The following is a 13,627-nucleotide window of genomic DNA, read 5'->3' as shown; positions in this document are numbered from 1 at the left end:
TTAATTGGTTCTAAAATGACCCTTTTCCTGCAGTTTTGCCCACTAACCGAGTATGTCTATTTTCCTTTGCAACTTCCTGTTCTTATCTAAACAACCTATTGCCTTCTGCCCAATTCTCAATTCCTTTAATTAAGGTTCTGATTGCTTCCGCCTTCCGCCAATGATGTACCAGGAATCTGTGAGGAGGGCTCCGTGAGGGCACTTATTCCTTTGGGGGGGGGTGGGGGGGTGGGGGTGGGGGCGGGGGGTGGGGGGGCGTCGGGGGGGCTCTGTGGAGGGGTTGCATGTTTGGGGCTCCATGAGTTTCATAGTTCCATTGGAGGTGTTCTATTTTTATTTTTAAAAATCTTTTGCAAACTAAACTGGCCCTCTCACCAACTTGAAGTCATAGGATCCACCCCTTAACTTATTCTCTATAAGTGTAAAAACATGGTGGAAGAAGCTTCTATGCCATTTTTCCTGCCTGCTGTGCCACTCTGCTTAGAAATGAGAAAATTCTGCCCAGTCTATACAATCCCAAGCTGAACCCCAAGTGCAAATCTCCAGGAAATGTCACATCCCACCAAATCAGAGAGTTGTCCTGCTATCCCTACTCATTATCACTGCTCTGTCTCCTACCATCCAACCAATCACCAACTCATGCCACAAAGTTATTTCTAATTTTTAAAAATAATATTTTCTCGGAAACCTTATCAAATGTCTTGGAGCTCCATCTAGATACATCCTTGGACAGTCCCCTATGCACCATGATAGTCAGCACTTGAAAAATCAACTAAGTTACTCAAATCGCTTGGGATCAGCTTATACTTCTACGTATATTCAGCTACTCTCATGATAGATTCTAGTCACTTTTCCACAACTGATGTTAAACTGACAGATTTCCTGGTTTCACTCTGGAGTAATATTTGCGGTTTGCCAATCCAAAGGCAATTTTACTGGCTCACCCCGCCCAAGGGTGGAGGGTAGGGGGGTGTCGCTGCTACTCTGCATTGTGATCGATATGGGGAGGGAAGTGGGGGGGGGGGGGCAGCTGCCACTCTGCATCGGAATCAATATGGGGAGGGAGGGGTTGCTCGCTGCCACTCTGCATCGAGATTGGAATAGGGAGGGAGTGGGGGTCTGCTGCCACTCTGCATCACAATCGATATGGGGAGGGAGGGGTTGCTCGCTGCCAGTCTGCATCAGGATTGGAATAGGGAGGGAGTGGAGGGGTCGCTGCCACTCTGCAATGGGATTGATATGGGGAGGGAGGGGCGGCCCATTGTCACTCTGCATTGCGATCGATGATGGGGAGAGAAGGGGCCCGCTGCTACTCTGCAGGAGATCATGGGGGTGCAATCCATCTGGGTAGCAGGGTGGGACAAAGGGGGCAATATTTCCCGAGGTGTGGGGCTCATGATCAGGCGCGGGCCCCTCCGATAGCTGGTGGAGGGGAGGGGGGCGGGGGGGGGGGGGGGGGGGGCGGTCGTTCTTTGAGGCCGGCTTCAACAGCAGAGGCCTGACAACTCTCTCTCTCTGTCATGCCTCTGCTATTGCAATTGCACACGTGCAGCCACAAAGGTTTGCTCATGCGCAATAGCTCCCTCTGCTGCTAAAGAAAGTTGGCTGGTGAATTAAGCCCCGCACACTGGCCAGAATTTTACCGGCATGCCCGCCCCTATTCCGGGAGTGGGTGAGGCTCGGAGAATTGCATTCTCCGTTGGCCTCAGGCGGGTCATACGAACCTCGGGCGGACGTGCCAGTAAAGCTCTGCCCACTGTCTCTAGTGGCTAGAAACAGTCTTGCCAATTTTTTTCATGCACTAAGTGCGTAAGATTGGGAGTAAAGACTCACCCCCAAAAAAAAGATCTGATACTCTCCCATTTTCACACTAGCTGGATACTTAGAATTTTTCTGATAAAATTCCGTCCACTGTTCCCAAATCTAGAGAGCTTTGGAAAATTATGAATAATACATCCGCAATATACTCAGTAATTCTGAGCTGAAACTATGGGCCCTATTTTACCATTTTGATTCTAAGTGCTAGACGGATTTGAAACTGGGAGTGTTTCAGATCCGACTCTTAGGCCTGTTCTGAGGCGCACTCTGCCTGCAAAAATATCAGCGAGTCCAAATCGTGCTGCACGAGCCTGTGGGTGGGGCTTAACATGTCCGAAATCCTGCAGCTCCGATCGGCGCCTCCAACTGCTCATGCGCTGCTCCCCTGCCACATCCCTCCCGGGCCGGATAATGCCTCCCCCTGGCTCCCACAGACATTGCACCACCCCACAACATTACTAACCCCCTTAACCTCCACCTCTACGCCACCCAGACAGAACGTGGGCCTCTCCCCCTTCCCCCCCCACTGATCACATGCAGAGTGGCAGTGGAACCCCTTCCCCCCCACTGATCTCAGGCAGAGTGGCAGTGGAACCCCTTCCCCCCCACTGATCTCAGGCAGAGTGGCAGCAGAGGCGCCTTTAACCCTCCCCCCCCCCCCGCCCCCCTCACTGATCTCAGGCAGAGTGGCAGCAGAACCCCCTTCCCCACCCACTGATCTCAGGCAGAGTGGCAGCAGAGGCGCCTTTCACCCTCCCCCCCCCCCTCACTGATCTCAGGCAGAGTGGCAGCAGAACCCCCTTCCCCACCCACTGATCTCAGGCAGAGTGGCAGCAGAACCCCCTTCCCCCCCACTGATCTCAGGCAGAGTGGCAATGGACCCCCCTTCCCCCCCACTGATCTCAGGCAGAGTGGCAGCAGAACCCCCTTCCCCCCCCCCCCATTGATCTCAGGCAGAGTGGCAGCAGAGGCCCCTTTCATCCCTCCCACACCAATCTCGAGCAGAGAGCCGTCGGACGCTATGCCCTTACCTCTTCACTAACCCTCACTGATGGAGCGCCCGAATCAGACTTATATGGAGCATGTCTGTTTCACGCCGATTCCCAATTGGCAACCGCGGTGGTAAAGGGGGAAGTGCCGGTAAAGTTGGATGTGCAGCCCATTAAGTCAATCTAAATGCATGCAAATGCATTTAAATGGCCGTTGCGTCCGTTTCAGACGCGGCCCCGATTGTGGCCATTTTCGGGCCTTGGTAAAGGGAAAACTGGCACGGAACGGGCGCTACTCGCCTCACGCCCGACTTTACCAAGTTTTCATGCCCGAAAACAGGCACAACGCGATGCTAAAATCAGGCCCTATGAGATTTGGATGATTTACCTATCTCCATTACCATTTTCTTCCCCATTGAGTTCTTCCCCTTGATATATATTTAGTTTCAATGTACAATGAGTATTTTATTCCCTGCCTCTACTGTGAAAATTGATACAAAGGATGGAATTTAGCTTGGGCACAGGGAGCCCATCATCCGCAGCAAACTCTATTGGCATCCGCCGCCAACCCAATCTCTGGTAGCTCTGATGAATGAAGTTCCTAATTGACCGAGGGAACCCTGTTGCCAGTATCCTGGCTGACCCGCAGTCACATAATTGCTGCACTGCTGCGTACCCTGTCCCCGAGAGCTGTCCAATCTTAGGCTGGCATCACAGCAGTACTTGCAGCTCCACATTCAATTCTCTTCCCCCCAAAAAAGTATTTTCAGTAAGACAATGAGCTGTTGATGGTAGAGCATGAATACCAGACCTGGTGTCATCTTTCACATCCTGTGATTAAATACCAGAAACAAATATCTGGTTGTTCAATGTGTTTGTTTGCAACTTAAGGGTCTGTGTATGTCTTTAATTTGTCTGCATAGGGAATGAAAGGCCAAGAAGTTGTACAAATGATCGAGTTGGGTGGACGTCTGGATGCTCCAGTTCGAAGTCCTGCTGAAATGTATGAATTGATGCGAGAATGTTGGACATACAAGTAAGTCCTTTCCCCTAGTTGCAGTTAAATTTTTAAAACAGTGTAAAACATTTTGTTTAAGCAATGTTATCCCGACTTTTGGTGGATGCAACCTCAGTTTTAAATCAAGTTATCCCAGACATTGCTGATCAAGTGTAATGAAATGCTTCTCCTCTGCCTTCTGATTTGATTTACAGTAATTGGTTGCATGGTATACAACTTAAACGTAATCTGAACTCATGAGGAAGTTAAACTCTCAAAAGTTAAAACACTCAAAGGGTTTATTAAAAGTTACATATATTTTGCAGTCTGCTATTTAGAATAATAGTTAAAGTGTTCAGGTCAAATTCCTTGGCTATTTTAAAGTCAGTAATGCATTTGCAATAAAGAGCTTGTTGACTAGGTTAAAAGATAAATTAAATGTGTCCATTACAAAGAGAGGAATCTCTATCCCACTGTGTACTGAAAGTACTGAAAGGTAAACCCAATCCAATTTTGAGCCTCAAATCCATAAAAACCAAATCTCATTAAACAGCAGAGAAATGAAGAACATTGATACTAAGTGGGAATTTTCCATAGAAAAAATAAATGGAAAGTTTGTGGTTGTTTGTGAATTCCTTTGTGAAATGATTGAATAATCTCAACCCAGATCCTAATGAGCATGGCCCAGAGCACACAATGTGGAAACTGGTGGCTGATTAAAGTGGCCTAGTGAGACTTTCCCTGGTTACCTAGCTCCTGCTAACTGGATCAACTGCTGTTAAACCAACTGCTAGGTCGACTGATCAACTCAAGTGTGGCCACCTATGGCTGCAGACGTTAGACCAAAGAGAATTGATCAGAAATGCTCCCTAGACTGTTCACAAGCAGACAAGGCAGCATGAACCCACCTCCAATAATGCTGCATCAATCAATGTTCAGTTCAACACCTTTACATGGCACCTTTCATGTAGCAGTGCCAGGGCCAGCCACTTTGCAGGAAGGGCAGTGAATACAACACAAGAATGAGGAGCAGGAGTAGGCCATCATTCGGCACCTCGAGGCTGCTCTGCCTTTTGATAAAATCATGGGTGATCTGGTTGTGACCTCAACTCAACTCCCTTGTCAATCAATAATCCATCTAACTCAGCCTTAAACATATCCAATTACTACTGCTCTCTGTAAAGAGTATTTCAGACTAATGACCCCTTGAGAGCAAATAAATTCTCCTCAATTCAGCCTTAAATGGGAGACTTTAAATTTTTAAACTCTGTCCTCTAGTTGTAGACGCTGACACAAGGGGAAGCATCCTCCCAGCATCCACCCTGTCAAGGTCCCTCAGGATCTTATATATTTTAGTAAGATCACCTCATATTCTCCTAATCTCCAAGAGTTTAGGTCCAACTTATTCAACCTTTCCTCATAAGATAATCACATCATCCCAGAAATCGGTCAAATGAACCTTCTCTGAACTGCTTCTAATGGAATTATATTCTTTCTTAAGTAAGGCAGGGGGGTGGGATCCAAAGCAGTAGGGAGACAGAAGAGAAGTTTGAGGACAGCACAGAAGTTAAAGAGAGCACATTAATTAGTAAAGGCAGTGTCAGTAATCCTAGTACCAGACAGATCAGGCAAAAGCAAGACAGAGAGCAAGGGAAGTCGGATTAAACTGCATTTATTTCAATGCAAGAGGCCTGACGGGCAAGGCAGATGAACTCAGGGCATTGATAGGTACGTGGGACTGGGATATTATAGCAATTACTGAAACATGGCTAAGGGAGGGACAGGACTTACAGCTTAATGTTCCAGGGTACAGATGCTATACGAAAGATAGAACAGGAGGTAAGAGAGGAGGGGGAGTTGCACTTTTGATTAGGGAAAGCAGCACGGCCGTACTGAGAGGGGACATATCCGAGGGTTTGGCCACTGAGTCTATGTGGGTAGAACTGAGAAATAAGAAGGGGGAAATCACTTTAGGGTTGTACTATAGGTCCCCAAATAGTCAGCAGGAAATTGAGGAGCAAATATGTAAGGAGATTACAGATAGCTGCAAGAATAATAGGGTGGTAATAGTTGGAGATTTTAACTTTCCCAACATTGACTGGGACAGCCATAGTATTAGAGGGTTGGATGGAGAGAAATTTGTTGAGTGTATTCAGGAGGAATTTCTCATTCACTATGTGAATGGTCCGACTAGAGAGGGGGCAAAACTTGACCTCCTCTTGGGAAATAAGGAAGGGCAGGTGACAGAAGTGTTGGTGAGGGATCACTTTGGGACCAGTGACCATAATTCTATTGGCTTTAAGATAGCTATGGAGAATGATAGGTCTGGCCCAAAAGTTAAAATTCTAAATTGGGGCAAGGCCAATTTTGATGGTATCAGGCAGGAACTTTCAAAAGTTAATTGGGGGAGTCTGTGGGAAGGCAAAGGGACGTCTGGTCAATGGCATGCTTTCAAAAGTGTGTTAACCAGGGTTCGGGGTAAACACATTCCTCTTAGAGTGAAGGGCAAGGCTGGCAGAAGTCGGGAACTCTGGATGACTCGGGATATTGAGGCCCTGGTCAAGAAGAAGAAAGAGGCACATGACATGCATAGGCAGCTGGGATCAAGTGAATCTCTTGAAGAGTATAGAGAGTGTAGGAGTAGAGTTAAGAGAGAAATCAGGAGGGCAAAAAGGGGACACAAAATTGTTTTGGCAGATAAGGCAAAGGAGAATCCAAAGAGCTTCTACAAATACATAAAGGGCAAAAGAGTAACAAGGGCAAGAGTAGGGCCTCTTAAGGATCAACAAGGTCATCTATGTGCGGATCCACAAGAGATGGGTGAGATCCTAAATGAATATTTCTCATCAGTATTTACTGTTGAGAGAAGCATGGATGTTAGGGAACTTGGGGAAATAAATAGTGATGTCTTGAGGAGTGTACATATTACAGAGAAGGAGGTGCTGGAAGTCTTAAGCGCATCAAGGTAGATAAATCCCCGGGACCTGATAAAGTATATTCCAGGACGTTGTGGGAGGCTAGGGAGGAAATTGCGGATCCCCTAGCCGAGATATTTGAATCATCAAAAGTCACGGGTGAGGTGCCTGAAGATTGGAGAGTGGCAAATGTTGTGCCTTTGTTTAAAAAGGGCTGCAGGGAAAAGCCTGGGAACTACAGGCCAGTGAGCCTCACATCTATGGTGGGTAAATTGTTGGAAGGTATTTTGAGAGACAGGATCTACAGGCATTTAGAGATGCAAGGACTGATTAGGGACAGTCAGCATGGCTTTGTGAGTGGAAAATCATGTCTCACAAATTTAATTGAGTTTTTTGAATGGGTAACCAAGAAGATAGATGAGGGCAGTGCAGTTGATGTTGTCTACATGGACTTTAGCAAGGCCTTTGACAAGATACCGCATGGTAGGTTGTTGCATAAAGTTAAATCTCTCGGGATCCAGGGTGAAGTATCTAAATGAATACAAAATTGGCTTCTTAGAGGGCGGTTGTAGAGAGTTGTTTTTCAAACTGGAGGCCTGTGACCAGCGGTGTTCCTCAGGGATCAGTGCTGGGCCCACTGTTATTTGTCATTTATATTAATGATTTGGATGAGAATATAGGGAGCATTATTAGTGAGTTTGCAGATGACACCAAGATTGGTGGCATAGTGGACGGTGAAGAAAGTTATCTCCAATTGCAGCGGGATCTTGATCAATTGGGCCAGTGGGCTGATGAATGGCAGATGGAGTTTAATTTAGACAAATGCGAGGTGATGCATTTTAATAGATTGAACCAGAGCAGGACTGACTCAGTTAATGGTAGGGCATTAGGGAGAGTTACAGAACAAAGAGATCTAGGGGTACATGTTCATAACTCCTTGAAAGTGGAGTCACAGGTGGACAGAGTGGTGAAGAAGGCATTCGGCATGCTTGGTTTCATTGGTCAGAACATTGAATACAGGAGTTGGGACGTCTTGTTGAAGTTGTACAAGACATTGGTAAGGCCACACTTGGAATACTGTGTGCAATTCTGGTCACCCTATTATGGAAAGGATATTATTAAACTAGAAAGAGTGCAGAAAAGATTTACTAGGATTCTACCGGGACTTGATGGATTGTGTTATAAGGAGAGGCTGAATAGACTGGGACTTCTTTCTCTGGAGCATTGGAGGCTGAGGGGTGACCTTATAGAGGTCTATAAAATAATAGACAAGGTAGATAGTCAATATCTTTTCCCAAAAGTAGGGGAGTCTAAAACTAGAGGGCATAGGTTTAAGGTGAGAGGGGAGAGATACAAAAGTGTCCAGAGGGGCAATTTTTTCATACAGAGGATGGTGAGTGTCTGGAACAAGCTGTCAGAGGTAGTAGTAGAGGCAAGTACAATTTTATCTTTTAAAAAGCATTTAGATAGTTACATGGGTACGATGGGGATCGAGGGATATGGGCCAAATGTGGGCCATTGGGATTAGCTTAGGGATTTAAAAAAAAAAGGGGGGCATGGACAAGTTGGGCCGAAAGACCTGTTTCCATGCTGTAAACCTCTATGACTATGACTCTAAGGAGACCAAAACTGTACACAAATATACCAGATGCAGTTTAACTGAGTTCCCGTACAGCTGCAGCAAATACTCGATATCTTGCAATAAACACCAACATTCTGTTGAAAGCAAATTACTGCGAATGCTGGAATGGCAGCTTTGACGAAAGGATCATCTGAACTCGAAACGTCAGCTCTTTTTTCTCCTTACAAATGCTGCCAGACCTGCTGAGGTTTTCCAGCATTTTCTCTTTTGGTACCAACATTCTGTTTCCTTACTAATCACTTGCTGTACCTACGTAACCTTTTGTGATTCATGTACTAAGGCACCAAAATGCTTCTGCACCACAACATTCTGTCATCTTTCTCCTTTCATATAATGTGCTGTTTTTTTATTCTTCCTGCCAAAGTAGACACAATCACATTTTCCCACATTATGCTTCATCTGCTAATTTTTTGCCCACTCACTTAATCTGTCTAAATCCATTTATAGACCTTTTATGTCCTCTTGTCAACTTGCTTTCCTACCTATAGAGGCATAGCGGTTTACAGCATGGAAACAGGTCCTTCGGCTCAACTTGTCCATGCCGCCCTTTTTGACATTAGCAAATTTTTCAACTGTACATTCGGTCCCTTTATCCTGTCATTGATATGGAACAGTGTTGGGCAACCTGCAGGACGGGGGCCACACGCGGCCTATCAGGGTTTTGAATGCAGCCCATAAGACATTTTGTTGGCCGTTGCCCACACGCTGGGTTGCCACATTCTACTGATTTCCATCCACATAGTTTTTTCCTACTGGTCTGAATGAAGTGAAATTCACGTAAAGCAAGGGCAAGTGAAGTGAGGTGCATGCTGATTGCACACAACATATATTCCATTGAGAAAGGAAGACTGTATGGAAGGAATGCACAATCCATGGCTAACTAAGGAAGTTAAGGATAGTATCAAATTGAAAGAAAAAGCGCGTAATGCTGTGATGATTAGCGGTAGGTCAGGGGTTTGGTTTAGAAGCCAGCGAAGAATAACTAAAAACAGTAAGGAGGGAGGAATTAGAGTATGAGAGAGATAGCTAGTAATATAAAACAGATAGTAAGAATATAAGTATTTAAAATGGAAAAAAGTATTAAAGTGAGCATTGGCCGCTTAGAGGACAAGACTGGAGAATTAATAATTCTGTCTTTTTACTACGTTTGCAAACTCTGGCCCTATCTGCTGTTGCACTCTTAAGTTTATACACTCAATCCTTTCCTCCACACTCATTGCCCATATTGCTACCCTGCTCTATTACCTTGTCCTTTCTCTTTAATTTACCACATCTCCCTTCATGTGATCCCTCTCACTTGCTATTTAGTTTAAAGTCCTCTCTTCCACCTGAGGTGTAGGATTCGCCAGAACACTACTCCCAGCACAGTTCAAATGAAGTCCCAAATGACAAGCCCCCCACTAGGTAAATATCACTAGTTGCGGGATGAGACCCTTGAGTGGGCATTCATTTCCCACTAAAAGGTCTCAATTGACGGTGGGACAGAAAGGCCATTCCACAGGCCTTCCCCAGTCTGGACTTAATCAGAGCAGTAGCAGGAATGTGACGGGCCCCCGCACCCATCCACATCCTCCTGCCTGGTGTCCAACCCCCCCCCAGCCACCAAACCCAGTACTGGGGAGAGTATTGGATTCTGCCCGTCATCCCTAAGTCAGAGGGTTGTAGGTTCAATGTCCACTCCGGGAACTGGAGCACAAAATCTAGAGGCTGACAATCCAGCTCAGGAATGAGCAAGTGTTAGAAGTATCATCTTTTGGATGAACATTTAAACTGAAGCCCGTCTACCCTCTCAGGTGGACATAAAAGATCCTGTGGCAGTATTCAAAGAACAGCAGGGGCGCTCTCTGCTGACCAGTGCTTGTCCCTCACCCACTGAAACAAATCATTTGGTCTTCATCTCATTAGATATTTGCGGGACCTTGCTGCATGCAAATTGGCTGCTGTTTTTCCTACATTACAACAAAGCTTACAATTCAAACATATTTCACTAGCTGTAAAGCACCTTGCGTGGTCCTGAAGTTGTGAAAGGTATTATAGAATGCAAATCTTTCCTTTTAACAGTGGCGGTATGAAGACTGTAGACATTCCTAACCTTCCCTCCAGTCTAATCCTATAGCAAGAAGGAATTTGCTCTCCCCTCTTCCCCCATGTCTCAAATGCCTTAATCAGTTGCTACAGGCTGTTAGCCGACATTCCCTCTTTGCTTCCCTATTATTGTAGAAAGGCAGCATAAACAACATATTGTGTATAAATATCATTGTCAGTGGAGAAACCATTTCCAAGGTACTTCACAGGAATATAATCAGACAAAATCCAGGAGCATCAACTCATTGTTTAGCAGTGAGTGGAACACCCAGCTGAGTTCTGCAGTGATGGGACCTCCCCATCTTTTAGATGGTGCAGAGCTGATGAAAAGACATTCTAAATGAAAGCTGATCCTCACTCTCCCCAGCAGCAGCCAGCAAAGGAGAAAAGGCTTTTTATTGCTGGTGCTTATCTCTGTAACGAGGTCAAAGAACTGAACTGCCGCGAGGCTAAGTACCACTAGGCCACAAAGCTAGCAGATATTGTAATTCGATGTCACTTGTTCAATCTACTAAGAGCAGGAGGTAGACCTTACAGCTGGGGAAAATGGTGTGTCACATTAGCTTGCTGCAAAATGTAGTTATTGTGCACTTTTTCTTTTGTCTCTCCAGAGCTACTGAACGGCCAGGATTTGTCACTGTGGAGCACAAGCTGCGCGAATACTACTACAATGTGTCAAAGGAATAGAATGCTTAATAGTAATCTCACAGAGAAACTTTTAAACAGGACTCAAAGATATTTGGATTTTCTATGTTATTCGCATGCGACTTATCAATATAAACCTCGTTACAAGTTTTAAAATGGCCAAAGATTTGGGGTGGGGGGTGGGGGGATGCTGCAAAGGGTGGAATGCTCTGTTTACACCTGGAAGTCCAGGAATCTGGGTGCACGCTGCTTACTTCAGGATTTTGCCTATATGTTGTTTCCCTTTCAATTCAAATTGGTGGGACCATGATCTCCCATGATTGAGAGGGATGTTCGATTGGGATGATTCCATGAGCTGGATTTTACCAGCTCTTTGAACATGGGTTGGGAGATGGGGGTCATGTTGTAGAATGGTGTCAGATGGCACAAAGGACAGCACCCTCCAACAGTACAGCATTCCTTCACTAATGCACTGGGTTTCTGGCTTGGGAATAAGGTGATGGCATTCTGCCACATTTGTGCGAGCTGAATGACCTCTGGAAATCTGAGGGATTAAGTGGAATGATCTTTATATTCTAATTTATCACGGTACAAAACATTTGGAAGCACCTTCACTTCTTAATAAGAAGCTGTGTGTTAAAATCCCACTTCAGGAGTTAAGCATGTAATCTAGTTTGACACTCTGCTGCAATAGTGAAGGAAGCCGTATTGTTGGAGGATGTTGTCTATTTGTCAATTGTTACATTGAATATCTGCTGCTGGTATGGGTGGTTCAAATGGACATTAAAGATCCCATTTGAAGAAGAGGGAGGAGTTATGTAAGGAGTGGCATACACTCTTCCCTCAATTAACACCACAAAACAGATTAATTGCATTGTTGTTTATAGGATTTTGCTATGTGCAAAATGACTTCTATTTTCCTATTTAACAATAGCTAGTTCAAAGTAGTTCATTATATATGAAATGCTTTTGAGCAACTTCTGAGAGATGTAATCAAGATGTACGTAGGTTCATAACAGTCCTCTGACTGGAGACTTTGGCCCAGATTTTCATCTTCAAGGCATGATTCGTCAGTTGGAATATTGTCATGATCCCACCTGCCTGCATTATTTTATTGGTGGAATGATGAGGATGGAGTGAAGTTGAGGTTGTCACTGCCCAAACAGGCTCAAGGTGGGAATGAAGGTAGGAAAAGCTGAAGCAGGTGGCTTTTCTGGGACATCAGTCTGGTTCTGAACATGAGTTTTAGGCACCCTAGCCTTTGCCTCTCACCCTATCCACACCCACCCAACCCCAACACCCTTCATTGGGAGGGGAGGTGATGGCCCAGTGGTATTATTGCTGCACTATTAATCCAGAAACTCAGCTCTGGGGACCCGGGTTCAAATTCCACCACAAAAGATGGTGGAATTTGAATTCAATAGAAAATGTCTGGAATTAAGAATCTACTGATGACCATGAAACCAAAGTCAAAATAAATATAGAGCCATTCAAAAACCTCTTTAAAAAAAAAACCTTCTTTGAAGGTCATAAAATGTCAATCAAAATAAAGTTCACAGTCCCCTTCATAACTGTATCAACAATCCTAACTGAGCCAAATCAATTAGTGGATTTTGGACATTCACCAAGCATTCATAATAAGATTTCATATTGCAACCATGTCAACAAGGCTTCCAGAACTGAATACATTAAAACCTTTAAAGTAGTGGAACATATGGCCATCTGCTCCAATGCTTCAATTGGCTAACATTGCAATAAATTAAAAGATCAAAGTGCAGGGTGTAACTTACACAGTTAATTCTGAATCTCAATACTTAAATATTTAAATAGAAGATCCAATTAATCTGACTCAGTATAAGTACAACAGATATTGTGATTTGTCCTGATATTGGCAAATTACATGTGGGTAACATTGCCTTCAGCAATTTTGCTGTAATTTATTAAATTGAATTGTCTGAAGCACTCAGATCTTTTTTGAGCATCTAGTGGAATCCAATAATTCACCAATTCAGTTTAAATGAAATGACAAGAAATATTTAAAACTGAAAGAAGTCATTAATTGTTTTTATTAATCGACAGTTATAAAGGATATTTCACTGGGGTCCACCTACTTGTAGTTTTTTGTTCCAAACTGAGATATATACAAGATTCAAGACCGATAAGCCACCTTACAAGGCTCTCCATGAATTACTCAGTTTATCGCCTTTGTTTCTGATTACTGATTTTCTTTCCTCAAAGGAGGATTGCTTCTATGGTCCATCTCCGAGTCACATGAACATATAAAATCAATGGCAGGAAAGGACCAACTGGTCCATTAAGCCTGCCCCACATCATGTTGGCCAGAGCAACATGACATACCTTCCCTGCCATTTGCAGTCATGTAATCTTGTGGGAGCAAGAAATAAAAACATGGCCGTTTAGGGAAAGCATACTCTTGATAAATTCTTTCCAACTACCTCAGGTAATTGAAAGCAGTCCAGGCAATTATATGGGCCCAGTTAAAGTACTTACCTTCTATTTGATGAGCGTTCTGCGC

General features: G+C 44.6%; 1 protein-coding gene across 2 annotated transcripts in view; it reads left to right on the top strand.

The window, feature by feature from the left end:
• Positions 1-13,046, top strand: part of syk (spleen tyrosine kinase) — a 138,755-nt gene extending 125,709 nt beyond the window's left edge. The window contains exons 12-13 of one of the 2 annotated variants that reach the window (XM_078214362.1): positions 3,731-3,843; positions 11,058-13,046. In XM_078214362.1, coding sequence (XP_078070488.1) covers positions 3,731-3,843; positions 11,058-11,133 — 189 coding nt within the window. In that variant the 3' untranslated portion in view covers positions 11,134-13,046. The remainder of the gene's footprint in view (positions 1-3,730; positions 3,844-11,057) is intronic. The other variant, XM_078214361.1, reaches the window with a different exon arrangement.
• The last annotated feature ends 581 nt before the right edge of the window (positions 13,047-13,627 follow it).

This window comes from Mustelus asterias, chromosome 6 (genome assembly GCF_964213995.1).
Source record: "Mustelus asterias chromosome 6, sMusAst1.hap1.1, whole genome shotgun sequence".
NCBI lineage: Eukaryota > Metazoa > Chordata > Chondrichthyes > Carcharhiniformes > Triakidae > Mustelus > Mustelus asterias.
This window is presented reverse-complemented; position numbering and strand designations above follow the sequence as displayed.